This window comes from Cetorhinus maximus, chromosome 5 (assembly GCF_964194155.1).
Source record: "Cetorhinus maximus chromosome 5, sCetMax3.hap1.1, whole genome shotgun sequence".
Classification (NCBI taxonomy): Eukaryota; Metazoa; Chordata; class Chondrichthyes; order Lamniformes; family Cetorhinidae; genus Cetorhinus; species Cetorhinus maximus.
The window spans coordinates 12,737,143-12,757,808 of NC_135883.1; the positions used below are offsets into that span (position 1 = coordinate 12,737,143).

General features: G+C 40.4%; 1 protein-coding gene across 1 annotated transcript; it reads left to right on the forward strand.

The window, feature by feature from the left end:
* The first annotated feature begins 1,077 nt into the window (after positions 1-1,077).
* On the forward strand, positions 1,078-16,808 carry LOC144680433 (uncharacterized). The gene is given in 17 exon segments (XM_078541398.1): positions 1,078-1,129; positions 9,388-9,480; positions 10,683-10,810; positions 11,226-11,366; positions 11,617-11,697; positions 12,355-12,522; positions 12,639-12,735; positions 13,062-13,279; positions 13,448-13,601; positions 14,701-14,915; positions 14,995-15,109; positions 15,663-15,829; positions 15,933-16,009; positions 16,082-16,140; positions 16,143-16,205; positions 16,353-16,542; positions 16,622-16,808. Coding segments are annotated over 17 exon segments (2,205 nt in total).
* The last annotated feature ends 3,858 nt before the right edge of the window (positions 16,809-20,666 follow it).

Consider the following 20,666-nt stretch of genomic DNA (forward strand, 5'->3'; position numbering starts at 1 on the left):
CTAAGACACTACCTGAGGAACTCTTACAGCAATGTACTGGGATTGAGATGATTGATATCCAACAACCATCTCCCTTTACTGGTTGGAGTCAGACCTAGCACAGAGATTTTTCCCAATTCCCATTGACTTCAGTTTTGCTAGGGCTCCTTGATGCCACACTTGGTCAAATGCTGCCTTGACGTCAAGGGATGTTACTCTCCCCTCACCTCTTCAGCTCTTTTTGCCCATGTTTGGGTCAAGGCTGTAATGAGGTCAGGAGCTGAATGGCCCTGGCTTCTCCACTTCTGGAACCAAACCAAGGTGTACTGTAGCTTTCTGGAATCCTCTTTGATTTTCCTCCCTGTTCTGGCTTTTCTCCAGCTTATGAGATTTCTTGGGGTCCTTTCACTAGCATCCAGCTAAACAACCCTCCAGCTTCCCTTAAGTACCTCAATTGTGGACACCCCAGTTCAAGCATGAGCTTCATTGCGCTCTTGCCTAGTGCCATCAACTCAGAAGTACCCCTAATTTCTGACAGTTCTCTGATCCTGGTCCTTTGCAGCTTCAGACAAATTCTCTGCCTATTCCAGCTTCAGACGTAAATGACCTGTTGCAAAGCTGCTCCCAAGCTGTCACATTATGTAGGGAAGTACCCTTTCACAGAAACAATTTCTACAGTAATGTGGCATACCTGGGATGTTCCAGATAGAGATCCAAGCCAATTAATTTATCTTCAACACACCCTTTTGATTCTGGGGCTCATGAATAATTTAAATCCCTTATGAAGAAAACTGTAGACATCTCCTCCAAGGCTCTGAAATCATGGTTTATTAGCTCATTATCTTGTGTTTTCCTTCGTCTCCGACCGTAAACATGGACTATCCTTTGATTGGCAATTATCTTGGGTCTGTTTACCAGCCTCTCAAACCAGTTGCTTCCATTATCTTACATTTAAAAATCTCAATCCCCAAGCCAAAAGTAATACTCTTAAAAACATATGAATCATGAAAATAGACATTTCCATAACACTGGGTATTACCCCTCCCCAGCTCCTGGATGTTGGGGAAGAGGGAAAAAATTATGCTTGATGATGGGGCCATGGAGCTTGCAGAAGATAATTTGATGAATGTGGAGGCCAGAGTGATGGAAGGTGAGCACAAAGTGACATCTTTCATCTTCATGAACTAAATTAAGTCACAACAGAGGTACAGAAAATGGGGACATAAATGATTATAGTTGTTATTGACCACTGAAGATTGAACTGAAAAGTTTGTTGGTGAATTTAGATACTGGATACCTTATCCTTGTGATCTGTGGTGTGAAAATCTCGTCTGAGGAAAAACATTTCAGAAACTCTGGTGAAAAGTGGTGCCCTCTGAACAAATTAGCTGGAAAAACAAATACAATAAGAACCATAACACAGGCAGTTTGGCCCTTTACCAAAATAGCATGTGGGAAAATAGAAGTCAAAGATGGACTGACATAAGGGAATAGTGGAATTTGGGAGGATTGTTAATTAATTCTCGATCATAGCAAGAGTATCAACACAATCATCATTGTAATGGGTAAAATGCGAAATTAGTTTGGGACAGCAGTGAGTTGAAACACCAATCTGTCTATTTCTATAGTCCTCAAGAGGAAGTAAGGCTGCAAAACAACGAAGTGTCAGTGGAATCCGGTGATGGAGATTTCCTGTTGGGAGGAGAATCATAACAGGTATAGGAAAAACAGGTAAAATTAATTGGCTTGTATCTCTACCTGAAACATCCCAGATTTTTTTTTGATTTCTTCATGGGATGTGGGCATCACTGGCTAGGCCAGCATTTATTGCCCTCTCCCTAATTGCCCTTAAGAAGGTAGTGGTGGTGAGCTGCCTTCTTGAACCATTGCAGTCCATGTGGTGTAGGTACACCCACAGTGATGTTAGGGAGAGTGTTCCAGGATTTTGACCCAGCGACAGTGAAGGAACGGAGATATATTTCCAAGTCAGGATGGTGATTGGTTTGGAGGGGAACTTCCAGGCAGTCGTGTTCCCATGAGTCTGCTGCCCTTGTCCTTTTAGATGTAATGGTCATGGGTTTTGAAGGTGCTGTCTAAGGTGCCTTGGTGAGTTCTTGCAGTGCATCTCATAGATACTGGTGCCACTGTGTGTCGGTGGTGGAGGGAATGAATGTTTCTAGATGGGGCGTCAATCAAGCAGGCTGCTTTGTCCTGGTCAGTGTCCAGCTTCTTGAGTGTTGTGGGAGCTGCACTCATCGAGGCAAGTGGACAGTATTCCATCACACTCCTGACTTGTGCCTTGTAGATGGTGGACAGGCTTTGGGAAGTCAGGAGGTGAGTTACTCGTTGAGGATTCCTAGCCTCTGACCTGCTCTTGAGTTACAGTATTTATATAGCTAGTCCAGCTCAGTTTCTGGTCAATGGTAACCCCACAGGATGTTGATAATGGGAGATTTAGTGATGGTAATCCCACATTGCTATGGGAATAGGTAATGCAGGGAGGTGCCAGTTTGTTTTGGGTTTATGAGTGCAAGTTCTCACAGAAACAGCCAGCTTGGGAACAGCTTTGATAACAGTCTGAGAAATTATTGTTTAAATTTTTGGTATTAAGGTTAAAATCTATTGAGAAATAACAGACCATCCAATAGTTGGCATTCAGCCTCAACCAGACAGCGGTCCCTCCATCATATGAGAACAGTGCCCCTCTGTCAACAGGTTTGATAATAGGGTTGGAATTAAGACTGGGGAGAGATGAGTTTATAAATTAATAGATTAAGTAGCATTAATAGAAAAACTAAGGCAGCTAATATCATGGTGGCAGCTCTCAAATAGACCAAGAAAATTAAATGAGCTGGAGGGAAGGATGCAGATTGAGAAGGCTGGAGATGGGAAGGGGGCAGCATTATTGAGGAGGGAAGTCTCCTGAGCAAAAACAAAGATCATAGAAGAACTCCATCAATTCAATCTCAAGTCATTGAGGTGCTGACATGTGGAAAAAACTCAGCATAATGTAAAGGGAAAGCATTTAGTGTCGGAAGGATTATTAGAGGGAAAGATTACCACATTCAAAGACAAGTTTAGAAGTAGAGAGGGTGAGAAGGAAGGGAATAAAGGATTAAGAATTGAGATCAAAGAGTCTTTGATACCTGTGTGGAAAAATGCTTTTCATTAAAGTGCTGAACAAAAAACGTGATGTAAAGCAAAGGACCAGGTCAGCTCCAAGTATAGCTTGAAGTCATACTGTTGAATAGGCAGGTTCTACCTGTGAGAAAGAGTTAATCTGCACGAAAGTTTGGTGGCACCATTTATAACTAACAAGAGCAGGAATTAACTAGCAGCTATTGTATAAAGAGCAGTGATCAGCTGTTAAAATTGAAACAAACCTCAGCTACAATATTAGGAAGACCAAACATGATCAGGAGTATAATTCATGCATGTATACCCAGTGGTTGAAAGAGAGCAAGGGAAGTAAGCATGTTACATACTAATTGGATTAGGCTGTGTGCAGTTCCGTTTTCTGGTATGTAAAGGATGAGCACTTGGGCTGTTTAGCATGAAGGAATTCCATGGTGACAGGCAAAACAACCAGGATGAAGAGGGAGACCTATTATGTAACATCAAGAGATGTAGCATAGTGGTAATGTCACTAGACCAGTAATCCAGAAGCAAATGCTCTAGGGACATAAGTTCAAATCCCACCATGGCAGCTGGTGGAATATAAGTTCAATATAAAGCTAGTCTCAGTAATGGTGACTGTCATCAATTGTAAAACTAAAGTCCTTTAGAGTAGTTTGCTCTACATGAGACTCCAGACCCCACAGCAATCTGGTTGACTCTTAACTGACCTCTGAAATTGCCTAGCAAACCACTCATTTGGAGTAATGGGCAACAAATACAGGCTTTGCTGGTGATGTCCACATCCTATGAAAGAATAAATAAAGAGACATGTTTCTGTGCTTGATGGAGTGAACTCACTCATGCATTGCAATGCCTAAGTTTTGTAAGTCTTAAGTAACTCGTATCCATTTATAATTTCTTATAACGGGCACAGAATTAAAAGGGGTAAGTTGTATGAAACCTTTTCTTTCTGTTTTCAACCCTATTAAAATGCTGACTTATTTTTCAATTTTTAGTCCTGACAAAGTGTGTAAGCCTGAAACATTAATCTGTATTTTCTCTTTACATATGCTGCCTGACAAGTCAGACAAACACAATTTGCAGTTTAAAAGAGTTTACTTGGCAGACTTGAAACATTCTCTCCACAACTGCTGCTTGACCTGCTGAGCATGTTCAAGACAAAAAAATCGATATATTTCTGGAGACTAATGATATCAAGGGATATGGGAATAGCACAGGAAAATGGCATTGAAGTAGATGATCAGCCATGAGCTAATCGAATGGTGAAGCAGGTTTGATGAGCTGAATGGCCTACTCCTGTTCTTATGCCCCTACTTCCGGCATTTTCTGGTTTTATTTCAGATTTCCAGTGTCCATAGTTTTGTGCTTTTGGACAACTTGTAGTTTTTTTATTATTTCTTACTCTTTGAAAGGTTGACTTATATGCTACCAACATCATAAATGAGCAATGCCAGGAGGTTTAATTTTACAAAGTGTTTCCATTGACTTGGAAATATATCGCCATTCCTTCACTGTCACTAGGTCAAAATTCTGGAGCTCCCTCCCTGACAGCACTGTGGGTGTACCTACGTCACATGGACTGCAGTGGTTCAAGAAGGCAGCTCACCACCACCTTCTCAAGGGCAATTAGGAATGGGTAATAAATGCCGACTGCCAGCATCGCCCACCTCCCATGAATGAATAATAAAATACAACTGAATTTATAATGACTTGGTTCTAGTCTTTAAATTTGGAAAGAGTTCATAAAACTACTTTTGGTCTTTAAAGGTCTCCTTTTGCTGTTGACCCAGAATAAGATAAATTTTTCAGTCGGTAAAAAGAGGCTTTAAAATGTTTTTTTTTCATAAAGGACTAGCAGATTTAAACAAAATGATTTCCTGTAAAGTGACAATGTCCTTCCTATATATCTATATGATTCATTTTTTTTACACCTACTTGAATAAAAATGATCATTGTGAATTCCAACGCGGAGCTTGGCGTTATTACAAAAAAAGCATCCTGTTTTTTTGCATAATGGTAATCTACACTGAATATATTGGATGTATATGTCGATATTCGTTATAGACCACTGCTGAAAATATGGAGAACCTTGTATAGCTACTAATTGGTTACTCAGCTGAATCACGGTTTAATGTAAATTTTAGTATACACGTTACAACTAACCGTTTAAAACTAGTTCACACTACATACCCGTAATATTTGTAAAATTAAGAAATACATCGAGGCATGTGCATTGCCAATGGAAAAAAGACAAATTCAATAAATCTTTTCAGAGCAAAACTGAACGAATTTCATGCTGTATCCGCTAAGAACAAATTATCTGTTGAATATTCAATACTCCCATGGCGTTGCTCACATTACTTCCGAGATACGCTTTCTTAATCACACTTATTACTAGCGCTACTGGTTTACAGCGCCAAAGCCAAATAGCGATTTCATTGTATAGTATTCTGGGATTTCATCAGCATTCGGGGAATCTAATTATGTAATACAGATATCCACTATCCCTGAAAACGAAAGCAGTGCCCTGGTTTAGCTATGGAAATTTATTTCCCGATTGCTGATATTGTTTTATGTTTAAAAAGAAACTGTTAGCACAGTGGTACTTACATCGATATGCCAAGGTATCAAATGCTCAAAAATAAATCAATAGGTGAGTTGGCGACCTGGCCGCCGACTGTGCTGAGCATGAAAGGTTGAACAGCGTTCACGAGTAGTGTCAAGTTTGGCTCAGCAGGAGCACTTTTACTTCTGCTTTCGAAGATTGCGGATACTCGCCCCATTTCAGGACTCGAGGAAATAATCTACGCTAGTACTTGCGTGGGGTGCAGAGAAAAGGAGATGCATTGTCAGAGATGTCGTCTTTTCGATGAGATGTTGGGAGTAATCTTTCTTGAAGGTAACATCATAACTTCAGTGTCAACGGCCATTGGTGCCGTTTCTCGGGTTCCTGTTGAACCTGCGGCAGGAGATTGGAGATCCCCCACAGATATTCTATCCGGTGGAATGAAGGCTTCATCCGCCTGTTCAGCGGGACATAAAAGATTCCCGATATTATTCAAAGAATGTCGAGGGTGATTCTCTTCAACAAGATGTATCCTTCAATCTACACCATCAGGTTAACTAGTTATTTATCCATTGTTGCTTGCGGAACCTCATATGCACAATTTGGTAGCTGCATTCTCTACCTCACAGGATCATAGAATTGTTACAGCCAGTCGTTTCCGTGACCCAGCTCTCCTAAGGAGCAATGCACCCAGTACCACTCTCCTGTCTTCTCCCCAGCCCTGCACATTCTTCCTTTTCAGGTAATAATCCAATTCCTTCTTCAATGCCTCCTTTGAACCTGCTTTCACCACTCTCTCAAGCAGCGCATTCCATATCTTAACCATTCACTGCCTGAAAGTTTTCCCTCATATCGCCATTGCTTCTTTTACCTTAAATCTGCGCCCTCTTGTCCTCAACCCTTCTACCAACGGGAACAATTTTTCCCTATCTACTCTGTCCAGACCTCCCATGATTTTGAATACCTCTATCAAATCTCTCAACCTTCTCTTCAAGGAAAACAGTCCCAACTTTTCCAATCTATTTAACTGAAGTTTCTCATCCCTCGATCCATTCTCATGAATCTTTTCTAAACTCTTTCTAATGCCTTCACATTCTTCCTAAGGTATACAGCCCACAACTGGATGAAATACTCCAATTAAGACTGAACCAGTGTTCTGTACAAGTTTAACATAACTTCATTGTTTTTGTACTCTATGTCACTATTAATAGAGCAGAGGATGCTGTATGCTCTATTAACTGTTCGCTCAACCTTTCCTGCCACCTTCAATGATTTATGCACATGTGCACTCAGGTCCCTCTGCTCCTGCACCCCTTTTAGAATTGTACCCTTTATTTCATATTGTCTCTCCTATCTAATAACTATGACTCCATTTCAAATATAAAAACAAAAAACTACTGCGGATGCTGGAAATCCAAAACAAAAACAGAACTCCGTTTCAAATGTTTAGGATGTGCTGAGGATGTGAAAGACGCTGTATCAATACAAGTTCTGTACCCTTACTGCTTGGGTTTCACTTGACTGCAATATAATTCCGATGCTAATGGTAAGAGAAAAACCAAATAAAAGGCATCCCAAGCCTCAATGTGGGAAACGATCAATGGTAACGTCCCTTTATAAACACTTCACTTAAAATTTATGTTCTAAGAGTTCATGCAATGATTATATTATGATGAGTTAGACATCGTTAACTGTGATGCAGTCAGCAGAGCCTTATTAGAATACACACAGACCTGGGCATAAGCATTGGAGCTGCACACGAATACTCTGATATAACCACATAACTCACTACCACTCCAGAAGGGAACTTTGCAGGAGAAAGCAATAGCAGCTCTTTTACCTCCCACATTAGGAATATTCCATTCAAGAGGAGGTTCAACAGATTGCCTGGACATTTTTGAAATGTTATTTCACACCGACCTGCGGCTCGACTTTAGCAGGTGCAAACTTACACTGGAGAGTGTGCCTCCCTCAGCTTGAGTTTAATGCATGTGGACAACCGATGAGGACAACTCGCTACTGGTTTTTTTTTTGGGCCATGTTTTTTGCTTTGCTGTGCAGTCCAACCAACTACCTGGTCCCGGTAAAAGTTGCGATTGTAAAGATTTCCACTTCACGGGTAGTGTCACTCAAAATCATCCCCTCCACATAAAACCCAGCACCATTATGTTTACTGCCCCATTTCCAATCTTATTTTTCTCTATAAAATCCTTGAACATGGTGTCACCCAAACACCCCGTCCCTTTTCAAATCTGTGGCCCTTTTTCCAACAACTCCCTTTGAATCATTTCAAGCATTTTCTCCCTGGTCATAGCACCAAAATGACCCTAAATCAAAGACACATTATCCTATTTGACTCTGGTGCATTATCCCTCCTTGTGTTTAATTGTTACAGTCCTTGAGACAGTCTGCATCCGCATCCTTTCCCAACGCTTCTCCATCATTTTCCAGCTTAGCCAGACCACCCGTGCCTGGTTCCATTCTTACCTGTCCAGATGTAGCCCGGGCATCTCCAACAATCGTTCTCTTCCTCCCCCAGCACCATTATTTCCAGGGTCTCTCCCAGTGAGATACACTTGGCCCCGTCTCTTCCTCGTCGACGTTTGCTCCCCTTTGGTCACACCGCCCACAATGAGTTAGTTTCCATATTGTAGGCATAGGACACACCCTGTGAAACACCACAGGCAACTCTCTCCTGCAGGAGAGGTGAGCAGCTTGTTTCACTGTTATCCCCATCACTGGCAGCCTTGCCCGCAGCAGCCTGCACCCCAAACTCTGGCATTGGAGCCAAGCCCTTGATTATAGAATTATAATTATTGTGTGTACGACTGGACTGTATATATATATATAGTTCTTGTGGGTGCTCTCGAGTTTTTGGTGACGCCCGCCTATGGACAATGTTCGGCTGCCGACTGATGCCGCTGTAACTCTTTCGAGTTATCAACAGTCACAGATTGCAACTCTTTCGAGTACAATCACAGTTCTTGGTTTCCGGGAAAGTCTTTCGAGTTATCAACAGTCACAGATTGCAACTCTTTCGAGTACAATCACAGTTCTTGGTTTCCGGGAAAGTCTTTCGAGTTATCAACAGTCACAGATTGCAACTCTTTCGAGTACAATCACAGTTCTTGGTTTTCCAGGAGAGGGACATGAACCCACAACCCTCTGATTCAAAGGCGAGGGTGCTATGGACTGAGCCACAGCTGACACCTCGTTTGATGCCGCTGTAACCTGCACCAGGTGCGGGCGCTGCTGCTGATGATGATGATGATGAGCGCGTGACCCTGAGCCCGGAGCCCGGAGCCCGGCTTAAATTGCGCGCGCCTTCTTACCCCTTTCACCATTCCACTGGGAGACTCTCTGCTTTTTTTTTAGTTATGTTGTGGGGGAAGCCACTAAAGACGTGGTCTGGGCAGTTTGGGGATAGAGTCCGAGCCATGGCGCCTGCCCTGTTATTTGGGTAAGTCTTTGCAATGGGGGGAAAGTTGGGAGGAAGTTTCCTCATCATGTTTTTTTTGCTAATGGCTGCTCTGTTTGTTTTTAGCAGCTTGATATTGTCGGTGATTGCGGCAGCCCCTGAAGTCCCGATGCAACCTGCGCCTCCAGGTCGGCGTTTGTGCGACGCCGGTGTTGTTGTTGTTATTGTTGTGGTGTCGTCGCCAATGGTTTAATATTGAAGGAATTTCTCTGATCCGTTTCTGTAGGTTTCCTGAAGACTGAATGCCGCGACAGTGTATTTTGGGTTGGACTAAATAAGCACTTTCTTGTCGGGAAGTTTTGGCAGATTAGCGTTGTTGGTAAGTTGACCTCTGTTACTGACTCCAGTGCTGATGTGATGTTGCTATTGGGTCCTGCGATCTGGCGTTCCAGCTCTTTCACTGCACTCTAATGGGAGGATCATTGTTACTTTCTCTGTGCAGTGATGGTGATGGCTGACGAGTAAGGGATGTGAAATAATTTCTTCAGTGAGCAAGAACCTGTTCAAACACTCTCTGCCACCTCACGAATCTTAAAACCAAAACTAGATTTTTCAAGCGCTTTGTCTCCTAACTTCAATGTGCATGTGTTGAATCCTGACCTGAATTTATAATTCAAGGCACACAAGTCTTGTGGTGCTGTTTTTTTTTAAAGTGGAACAGTCATGCATTTCTCCAAAATGTGGGCACCCTCAATTCAATTTGCAGTTAAGCACTTTTGGCATTGGGAAATATCCTCCAGGTACTCTCGGAGATGCTATGGTAGCAAGGATATTAAGGGAGATAACAACAATAGTGTGGAGGTTTCTCTTATAATTCTAGAGTCCAGGATTTGCTGGCTGAAAACTGCCTCTTCACTAATGGAAAATAAACATGAAAACAGAAAGCAACAGGTCACAGTAGCAAGTTAACTGCAGTTTTTTTGCATTAAAACTATGCTTTTGTGATACTGCAGTGTGATTTTTTTTCTTTCCTTGCTGTATAAAATGAAAAGATGCAATGAGTTTATTGATTCTTGCCTTGACTTTTTTTAGGTGCACCCAGATGAGTTAAGTCACTTTTTTTTTGGAGAAAATACAGAAAACCAATTAGTAGGTGTGATTTATTGAATCACCGAATACAAGTATTGTCCCCTTTAATTTGAGCAATAACTAAATTGCAGGTGATATTGCCCTACCCCTCATTGTTCTCATGCCATGCCACACCACTTGACTGTTTCACTATCCTAAAAGTGACTTTTTTTTTTCTTTTGCCAATTGCATATAGCCTAGGTTTAGTTAATCCTGTTAATTATCATGCTATCTAGATTTTGAACCTGCACCAGAAATACATATTGCTTTTTGGTTTTGTAACAGTGAATTGGGCTGGACACGTTCCTACTTATGCACCTGCTGGGCCTTGCAAAGATTTTTCCCAGCTGAAAGCAAGGTGGATTTTTTTTTGTTTACATAGTTGCACCAATAAACTATCTTACTCTAACTTGAATTCCAGTTAGAAGCTAACTCCAGCCTTTCTGTTTCCAGATCCGGCTGGCAATATCTATCTCGTTACACCAAGCTTTGCTTCTCAGTGTGGCTATACAATTGCAGTGGATTCCTGGAATAATGTTGAATTCCGTGCCTCCGTCCTTGGCTGTTGTGTACATATTGTGGTAAGATAATATAGAGAGAATTAATAGAACATCTAAACTAGACAGGAGATCTAACCATCCTTGCTGTGGCATGGGGAAACAGGAAAAATTAAAATGAATGCTATTCTAAGTGCCTGCATGGAAAGAGTAGTTGTTGACTTCTCTTGGGGTGAGGTGGTGGAGAAAGAGTATAGGGCTCTATGCATTGTAATTGGAAAAACAACCCCTTAACTAGAGTCTGATGTTTTGAGGCTCTATTCTACAATGAGTGGAACAATAGACCCCTCTCCATCTGTATGGAGATGTTTGATAGACAAATAGTGGGAAGTACTAAGAAAGTAATAGTAAATGCAGGATAAGCAATTGTGTACAGAATGACAGTGTATCCAAATGGTGACCTTAGCATGCAGTTATTGCTTTTGCACTCTGTTTGCAGGCTGATGAACAGTTCAACCTCACTGTACAAATACATGTAGGAACTGACACAACAGTGGCTTCAACATATATTCAAACTCTATCTTGTACGTACTCACCATGGGCTGCAAGGGAAATTTTCTGTGAAGAAAACTACATGCAGGTAAATAGCACATTTTGCCAGTATTATGATTAGCATTGTATGCCAAATGTTGAATTTGACTAATGACATCAGTAATTGAGATGTTTAGGAGAATAATCATAAATCTAACACTTAACATATATCAGATACCTGAGCAATAAATTGTAGAGTCTGAAATGCTTGTGCTGCAAATCTGCCATTTCACACTGATGCAACTTGTGTATCATTTTAATAACTACTGAGTAATGCATTGAATCTGCTCCATGTGCAGGTCTCAGTACAAAGAAGCATACCACCAATTGAGGAGGATTATGCACAAGATGCTCAAGACTGGTCACTAGTATTTCCAGAAGTAAGATATCATGGGGGAATTGAACTTTCAATGCTGCTCATACACTTGCATCTCCATTAGTAATTTCTAGAATTCTCCATATATCAAATTCTGCTTATTTCTGAAATAAAATTCTGGAAGTTAAATTTAAAACTGCTCTTTATTATTAATTGGATCCATTGAGCCATGTCTGCAGATTAAATTGTTACATTGAGATTTTTTATGACCTTTAACTAATGTACAAATGGTCTAATCAGCAAAACATGCCCCTATAATCTATATTTTGCATCTGCTTTTGGACATCTATCAACTTGTCCTTTTGTATAAATTACTTAAATTTTGTTTGCGGCTTCATTTCTACCAATAGATTGAACTTCAGAAGCTACATTACTTTAGATTAGCGGAATAATATTTCGGCACAGACTAGAAGGGCCGAATGGCCTGTTTTCTGTGCTGTAGTGTTCTATGGTTCTTCAGACTCTCACCATCTGTAACATCAAATATATGGATGACATTTCCTGTCTTGTTTTTCCCTCCTTTCCTCCTTCCATGGCATTGCTCACAGATGCGTTAAATCTCAAATGTTGGAGAATGACTTTTTTAAAACTCACCCTGAATCTTGCAGAACTTGTCATGCTTGTTGTAACAATGTTGTAATGGCCTTCACTGTTCTATTAGGCAACTAGTGCAGAAAGTGGGATATGGCAAGTGGTATTTCTCACCCCTGGTGGCAAAAGAAGCATGACTGTGAAAGAAGCGCATGAAATGAACTATGGAATCAATACTACAATGTCTCGTATATTGCTCCGTGCTCCATATTATACAAATGAGGCTGAAATAGTTTTGGTGAGTTCACTAATCGTATACCAGGTGGCATTGGTACAATTTGAAGCATTCTTATAAATAAGGTTTGGATGTTTTGGCTTTGCATATAAATTTAGTCTTTCCTTTTTTACAACTAGGTCCAAGGTGTTCCCTTGACTGTAATCCGGTCAACAAGCTTTTACAAAGAACATTGGATGATTTTGCTAATTGACACTGCAATGGCTTGTCCTGTTGGTAAGAAATCAAATGTTACAAGCATTATGCTCTCAACAGCACAGCCATCTTTCATTTGCTTGCCCTGACTGAAGTGAATAGATCAAACCATCTCAAATTGATACCATTGTTTAACTTAAACAATTAACCAGGAATAAAATGTTTGCTTTAACTGTAGACTAGCTAACCACTTTCTATAACTATCTAAAAATCTTGTCCTTTTTATAGTGGTGCCCTCTGTAGGGGAGCCATCCATTTTATTTCTGTTCCATTTCCATTCTAACTAGAATAATTGTGACCCAAAGTTGTATTGCTGACTTATCAATGGTATTTTGGTTACTCATTAGATGGTATTACATTCATTGATGACACTATCATATGGACAGTGCCAAGAATCTTCACTCCAATTGTAACCAGTGCAGTTCATCAAGACAACACCTCCATGGGAATAAATGGCATAAAGTTGGACCCCACAAGAATGGCAGAAAGAAACTATACCCTTGATAAAAATGATACAGCTCTTGCTATAAGGGTCCCAATTGGAGCACAGGATGGCTACTATAAGGTTGGTGAGGAATTCAATTTTTAAAATTATTTCAAAACTAAAACAACTCAACTTGGGATGCAAGTATCTTACTAACAATTAACATTGTCGAAGAATCTGAATTCATGAAAATAGAATAACCAATTCCAAGTACTTGATCAGTAATTGTTGCCTTTCACTTTTTTTCAGAGCTATGTGGTGGATGGACAGTATGGTATCAAGTACAGTATCAATCTGTTCTTGGAGCACCTGTGGGAAGATGAGACTTGGGGAATGAATAAGATCAATGTGATCCATCCAGTTATTACCCCCTTTATTCCTCATCTGCTGGTTCTCACTGATGGTATGTACTGTCATTTTTATGTTAAACATGGCATAGCCGGCATATTTTGTAAAAGGGGTTCTTTGCCACTCAGCTAATGAAATCTGGCCCAGAGGAAGCAGCCTACTTGTGTATATTTTGGTTTAACATTTTAGATTGAAGGCATTGAAGCACTTAAAATGTGGTCTGCATAAGTGCTGTCCCTTTCCCCTTTTTTATTGTCTTGTCCTGCTACAGGTGAGGAAGGTTTTTTTTCTGGCTCAAGAACAGAGTTCATGTTAAAACCGCTCCAGAGAGACACTGCTTCTCTTAAACAGCAAGTCCATCATTCTAGAGTTTAAGTCTAAGTCACAAATGATCATACCTTTCTAACTGTTCTAACAAACTATTCATTGTTTCTGTTTGACTTGATAGCAGTGGATTGCAGATGTAGAACCTTAACCTGAACTGTTTGCTACACAGGCAATTAACCTGCCTATACAGATGAAAGCAGTTGCCTCCTGACAACACAGTTGTCATCAATACACGCATGCTGGTCTAAGCAGATATCACTCGGCTCCATCAGAAGCAGTTAATGCCTTGATTACCCACAGGATATCATTCTGCTACAATAAATTCCAAGCAAACAAGATGATGGGTCAGAATACATTTAGTATTGAGTAATTGGGACAGACTTGATTCATAATCTAACCGGAAATTTGAGAAGGAAAAATGTAACATACTAATACCCTACATTGCAACAAGTGTAAATTTAATTGAATGTATTTAATCACAAACAACCTGTAGGAATGACTGCATTTTAGATGTTCAATGCCACAGATTTAAATGTTGTAGGTCCCATGCACTCTGCCACACAACTCCCCTGCCCACTCCAGATTTAGAAATAGAAATTTCAATGAGGTTGAAATGGGGGAAAAATATACCCATTAATGTCCATGCATGACCTTTCCCAAAAATAGACTTTTTTCTTTCTAAAAGAGCAAACATGGCACAGCAACATAAGAACTGCATGTGTGGCACTTCATCGGGCTGCATTTGCTGCCAATTAACATCGGTAGCTGGTTTATGCTGTTGCATACATGGATTCCAGTGTACAATTCAGCTTTTTCATGTCTTCCAGAGACCATTCCTGAGCAATGGCTGTTCAACGTCACACTGGGCAACTTTCTTCCTGATGTAGAACTTAGAAAACTCACCTTGGACTCTCGATCCTTCCCTGTGGATGAAGAAAACACAATGTTTAATGTGTACAATGGGACTACCACAAATGAAACAGCCCTAAATAGAATCTTCATCCTTGAAGTTCCAATGGAGTCACCAGTTGTAGATAGAAAGGTAATGGAATATCGGGGCTAATTGTGTTTCCACACGGCTGCTTGAACATGTTGCTAACTCTTCCCGTTCCTTTTTTCAGTATATCGGAGATGGTGTTGAACAATATACCCTTGATATCATCTACACACTGACAGTGGTACCAGAAAATCTAACATTCACACATGTGGCTCATTTAATATATCAGCATGAAATAGGTAAGGTGATTTTTCTCCTTGTGCAAACTAGAAGGCAATTTAAATGCTTTCAAGTAATGTAAAATGTTTCCTTAGAACTTCCTGTGGCAAATGGTTTTTGTGATGAAGAGAACATCACACTGGTAGTGACACATGACACCTTGGATCATTACTGGATTCCTTTCATTGGTAATGTACAGCTAACCCCTCATTCTGCTGAGCAGCATGGTTATATCCTGAGAGAGAATAGTACCCACTCGGTAATCGTAATTCCACATGATGCAGCTCGTGTTGTCCATGAAGTAAGTTGCTTTTAACTAGTGTCTTGGCTTGATTTAATTTGATTGGATCCTAAATTAATTGTGGCTTTGTTACAGGCAATAAATAACCAAGGTCTTCGCAATAGATTTGACTTCAAGCTCTGGGATAATAAAACCCTAGATGTGCTAGTCAACTTTTCTGTTTCTTGTAGCTTTCCAACAACCAACCTCCTAAGTAAGCTCTTGACTTTCACTCACTCTGATAACCTGACCTCTTGCATAGCATTGGCATACTGACTACTTTTCTTTCTTAGCTTGTTTCCCAAATGGAAGAATTGTCATTACTGCTCTAAAACTTGAAGCATTGTTGGGAGTAAATGGCAAAATGATGGTGAGAGATAAAACCTGTAAACCCAAGGAAAGTACAGAATTCAAAGCCACCTTTGAATTTTCTGCAGACTCATGTGGAACAAGTAGAAGGGTAAGCCAACATTTTTTTTTCTATTTGGAAAAATGAGCTGGAGTCTGCAGTAAGGGCTCAGCAGGCATCTAGTAATTGACTAATTTGGCTTCTCTTGTAATAGTTTGAGAAGGATTACATGATCTATGAGAATGAAGTGGCATACTTCAGAAAATCAGCACCTAGCGATCCAATATATCGGTAAGAATCTGAGAAAAGGTGGTTTTTTGGTGTCGATATATGAAGTGTTAAGTAACTGCTTGTTCCTCCTAGGCTTGCAATATCATGTCGTTACCATGTAAATGACTCGCTGCATCTTCAGTTTGAACACCAAATAAATGCTCAATAATTGCACCTGGATATGGACCTCTAGTCTTAGTTATGCAACTTGCCAAAGGTAAAACTCAGCTAGTGACTTCACACCAGCTCCATATAAAATAGCCTTAAAGCAAATGTGCAGTATGTGATCATCTGTAACTCACTAGGCAAGATCAATTTGAAATGAGTAATTTCTTTCCCAACCACATTGCTTGGATGCTTGCAGATGTGTCGTATTCTGACCTGTATGAGCACAGTGACTATCCAGTAGTGAAGTATCTGACTGACCCCCTCTACTTTGAAGTGCAACTGTTGCGTAATGAAGATCCACAAATTGAATTGTTCCTGCAAGATTGTTGGGCAACTGCATCACAAGACAGACGGGGCATTCCACAGTGGCCAGTTGTTGTCAACAGGCAAGTAATGAACTGCTGCTTTCTAAAGTTGGCAAGCTACTGATTTACTTCTGTTGTAACGAGGAACTTTTGTTTATAGCTGTGAGAATGAGGCTGATCTGTATATGACCACCTTCCATCCAGTAACAAGGAGTGAGAGGGTCAGATATCCTAGTCACTTCAAAAGGTTTGAAGTCAAGATGTTTGCTTTTATCTTGGGAGATGTTAATATCTTGGAGCAGGTGAGGATTGCTTCAGCACAACATGCTTTGGTGCTTTCTACCTAATGTCCTGCTATGATAGTGTCCTTTTATTTCCTTAGGTGTATTTTCATTGCAGTGTAATCTTGTGCGGGAAGGAACCGGTAAATGGGCTCCTCTGTCCTGGTCAATGTGTACCAGGCAAACAACGAATGGGTAAGGCATTTACAATTAGAGTAAAATTTGTGGTGTTGCCTGTAACATACTGACCAGCTGTGTGCAACTGCAGGTCGGAGTGCTGATGCAGAGCGCCACCTGCAAGGATATGTATCATCAGGAGCAGTGGTGATCTTGACAGAATTCCCTTCTGTTGAAAACAAGATTATGAAAGGTGGAGAATTTATTTGGATTAGTTGAATGATTCTTCAGTGGTACTGAAATATTAATGACTTGCTTTTTTTTTAAAGATGAAGACTACATGAAGGCCTATTCCTGGGTATTGATGCTGATTGGAGGCTTGGCAATAACTGCTACTTTAATTGCATTTGGAATAGTTGGTCATAAATGTCAAATGAATTCCTTGTACTAAACTTTAATAAAAGTTACTCTTATTCAAATAGTGAATTTTAATGAGTTTCAAGGTAAAATGGCAAATTGCACAATTTCTGGCTTTGGCTATAATGGTCTGAGTAAATTGTCAGTAGTAATTCAAAAAAATGAGTTTTTTACTTGTTTATATCTTTGAACTTCAGTTTAATCCCAGTTAACATTGAAAGGAGTTGGTAGGCAATAACCATAAGAGCAAGAGATTGATTGATTGATTTATACCCAATTAATACAAACGTATTTTTAATCCCTGACTGAACTTGCAGACCTGCTACTCTTCCTCAACTGCCTGCCGTAAGGATACTAGCATAGCCATATCATTGGCATTCTTTTTGTTCAGGTTGTGTTTTTTTTTCTTTGCTAGCAGTGTGGTTGTGTACTTCATGGAATTCAGTCTTGCTGGTACTTAGTGTTGAAATAGGGCAAACCATATTGAGGAAATGTATTGAAGGTGGGCAATGGGAGGAAGAAGTAGTGTTTGTCACAGAATCTTGCTGACCTAAGCCCAAGTCTGACTTGTCTGTTTTCATAATGATGTAACTGAACTTCTATCTTCAGTAGATTACATTCTCAGTCTGTATAAAGCTGTCTTTTTTCCAAGCAAATTGCTTCAAATGAAGTATGTTGCAATGTCAGGTTAAGCCATTGAGCTGAAAGTGTGAAGTAGAATTTTACCATGTGCAAATGCATTTTTTTAAAGTCAGAAGCCTGATCATGATGAGGTAGTACTAACTGGCTCATTTCAATAGTAGTTTGCACCACACTTTTCAACCAAATTAACCCTCCTTGGATTGAGTTAACACTTGCACATTTAAGTAGGTCAGAATCTCAACCTTTTCTAGGGTGTTGCATGTAACAGTTCATGTTGACTTGGTTAAGTGGCAGTCTACACAGCAGTCTATGTATCTTTGGAAGCTGCATACTGGCCTACAAGCTACCTTTTTCTGTAGCCCAACAGGGTAAAAATAGTTAAAAGGGAAAATACTGCAGATGCTGGAAAAACTCTGCAGGTCTGACAGCATCTGTAGAGAGAGAGAGTTAACATTTAGACTTCATATGACTCCTTCAGAGCTCTGAAGAGTCATATGGACTCACATTAACTGTCTTTCTCTCCACCAGTGCTATCAGGGTAAAAATAGTACCTATCTCCTTGTGATGTGAACTAGGTGTTTTATATTTCTCTTCTGCTTCAAGTCAGAACAGCTACTTCAGCCAGTTGCAAATTAGGGCATCAAGGTAAACATGAACAGTTTGATCACTTTATTCAACCAGTAAACTTTTAAAATTAAAACTGATTATATTTACTTGCTGCCAATGACATCATTTTGTAATACAGGAGTAAGCAGATTAATCCAATTAATCTTGATGTCCTTTGTTTTTGGCTGCTTTGCAGAAAACCTACAGGTTTCTGGCTCTCATACCCTGCAACCAAAAGTTCCAAGATATGTCCCAAAGCAATTGGTGTAAGGGACTTGGCAATTAACTCGTCTTGGTAATGGTGTTGGTAATGAGATGTCTGATTAGTCAGCTTACTATATTTATGTTTTAAGCTTTGTAGGTGGGTGCATGGTTGAAAAGTTTCCAACAAATGCTGACCATCTAAAGCTGTTAAGCGTGTCAATGGCAATTTTTAATCACTTTTGAATTCTTCAACAGTTGCTTTGCTAGGAGTAGAACTTTAACGCTACTTGGCTGTATTTTCATAACTCTTAAGGTTGCTAAATTTAACACTTTTTTTTTGGACTTAAATCTCTTTCTGGTCAAAGAAATCAGAGCTGCTGCTTTGAAATTAAGGGGAGATTTGTGATCATTTTTTCAGGGGAGCTTCCAATGGACATAGATGCTTCCTCTTGCTATCCTAATGTTATAGAATCATAATGGTTCCAGTAAAGGAGGTGGCTATTGATCCTGCCAGTGGTCTGCAAGAGCAACTTGGTTAGTTCAACTCCCCTGCCCTTACCTCTGCAATTTTTCTCTTTGGGCACATATCCAATAACAAATTTCCCTATTTGCCACAAGTGCATTTGCCTCCACCACATACTCAAGCAGTATGTTGCAGATCCTGACCACTTGCTATGTTTTCTAAAATTTCTCATTGACAAAAGAAATTTAAACTAATCATTGTCCTCCTGGTTCTCATATTTTATTTGGGGTATGATTCCTGAAAGATGGTCTAATCTCCCTTGGAAATTTTGCCAGTCTGTGCCTACTTGCAGCATACGGGCATGTGAGATTAGGACAAACTTGCTTCTCAAGTTTAGCTAAAACAACCTTTTGTGGGCTGCTCAATATGGTGCTGGATGACAGCCACTAACACTAGCATGGATTTTTTTTTCTTATTCATGAGAAGTGGATGTTGTTGGTTAGGCCAGCATTTGTTGCCCTTGAAAGTGGTGAGCTGCCTTGAACCACTGAAGCCCCTGTGGTGCGGGTACACCCACAGTGCTGTTAGGGAGTTTCAAGATTTTGACCCAGTGACAGAAGGAAGTGAAATTTCCAATTTGGGAACACCGCCTGGAAGCTCCTTTCCGAGCCACTAACCATCCCATGTGATGGCTGCCCTTATCCTTTTAGATAACCATGTGGGTTTGGAAGGTGCTGTCTAAGGAGCCTTGGTGTGTTGCTGCAGTGCATCTTCTAGATGGTACACACTGCCACTGGTGGTGGAGGGAGTAAATTTGTAGACAGGCTGCTTTGTCCTGGCATGTTGACCTTGTTAGCTTAATATAGTGACTATAATGAAAACCCCCTAAAAGGTCGCATCAGACTAAAATCTACCATCCAGGTTTGCTTGCAACCTTTTCTAATTGACTATCTTGGTCAAGACGAGCTTGGATTTCTGGCAGCCATGGCATGACTGCACATTTTGCCATCAAAGCACCTGGAAAAACAGCCAACCTATTTATAAATAGGAAGGCCTACCACCATTTTCTAGCTAGGCTCTGATCAGTAACAGGATTATCCAAGTTGGTGTAAGTTTACATTATCTTGTAACAGGTGACCCATCACCCCCACCCCTACAACTTCAATTCATTTGTCACTTGTGTCAGAATGGCTGATGGGAGTTTGAGGGTCAAAAAGATGCCCCATCTGTAACTAACTAAGGAAGTTAAGACAAAAACAGAATTACCTGGAAAAACTCAGCAGGTCTGGCAGCATCGATGGAGAAGAAATCAGTTAACGTTTCGAGTCTTCATGACCCTTCGGCAGAACTGAGTATAGTTAGGAGAAAGGTGAAATATAAGCTGGTCTAAGGTGGGGGGGGCGGGCGGAGAGAGAAGTTGAGGGTGTGGTGATTGTGGAGATAAGCAAGCAGTGATAGGAGCAGATAATCAAAAG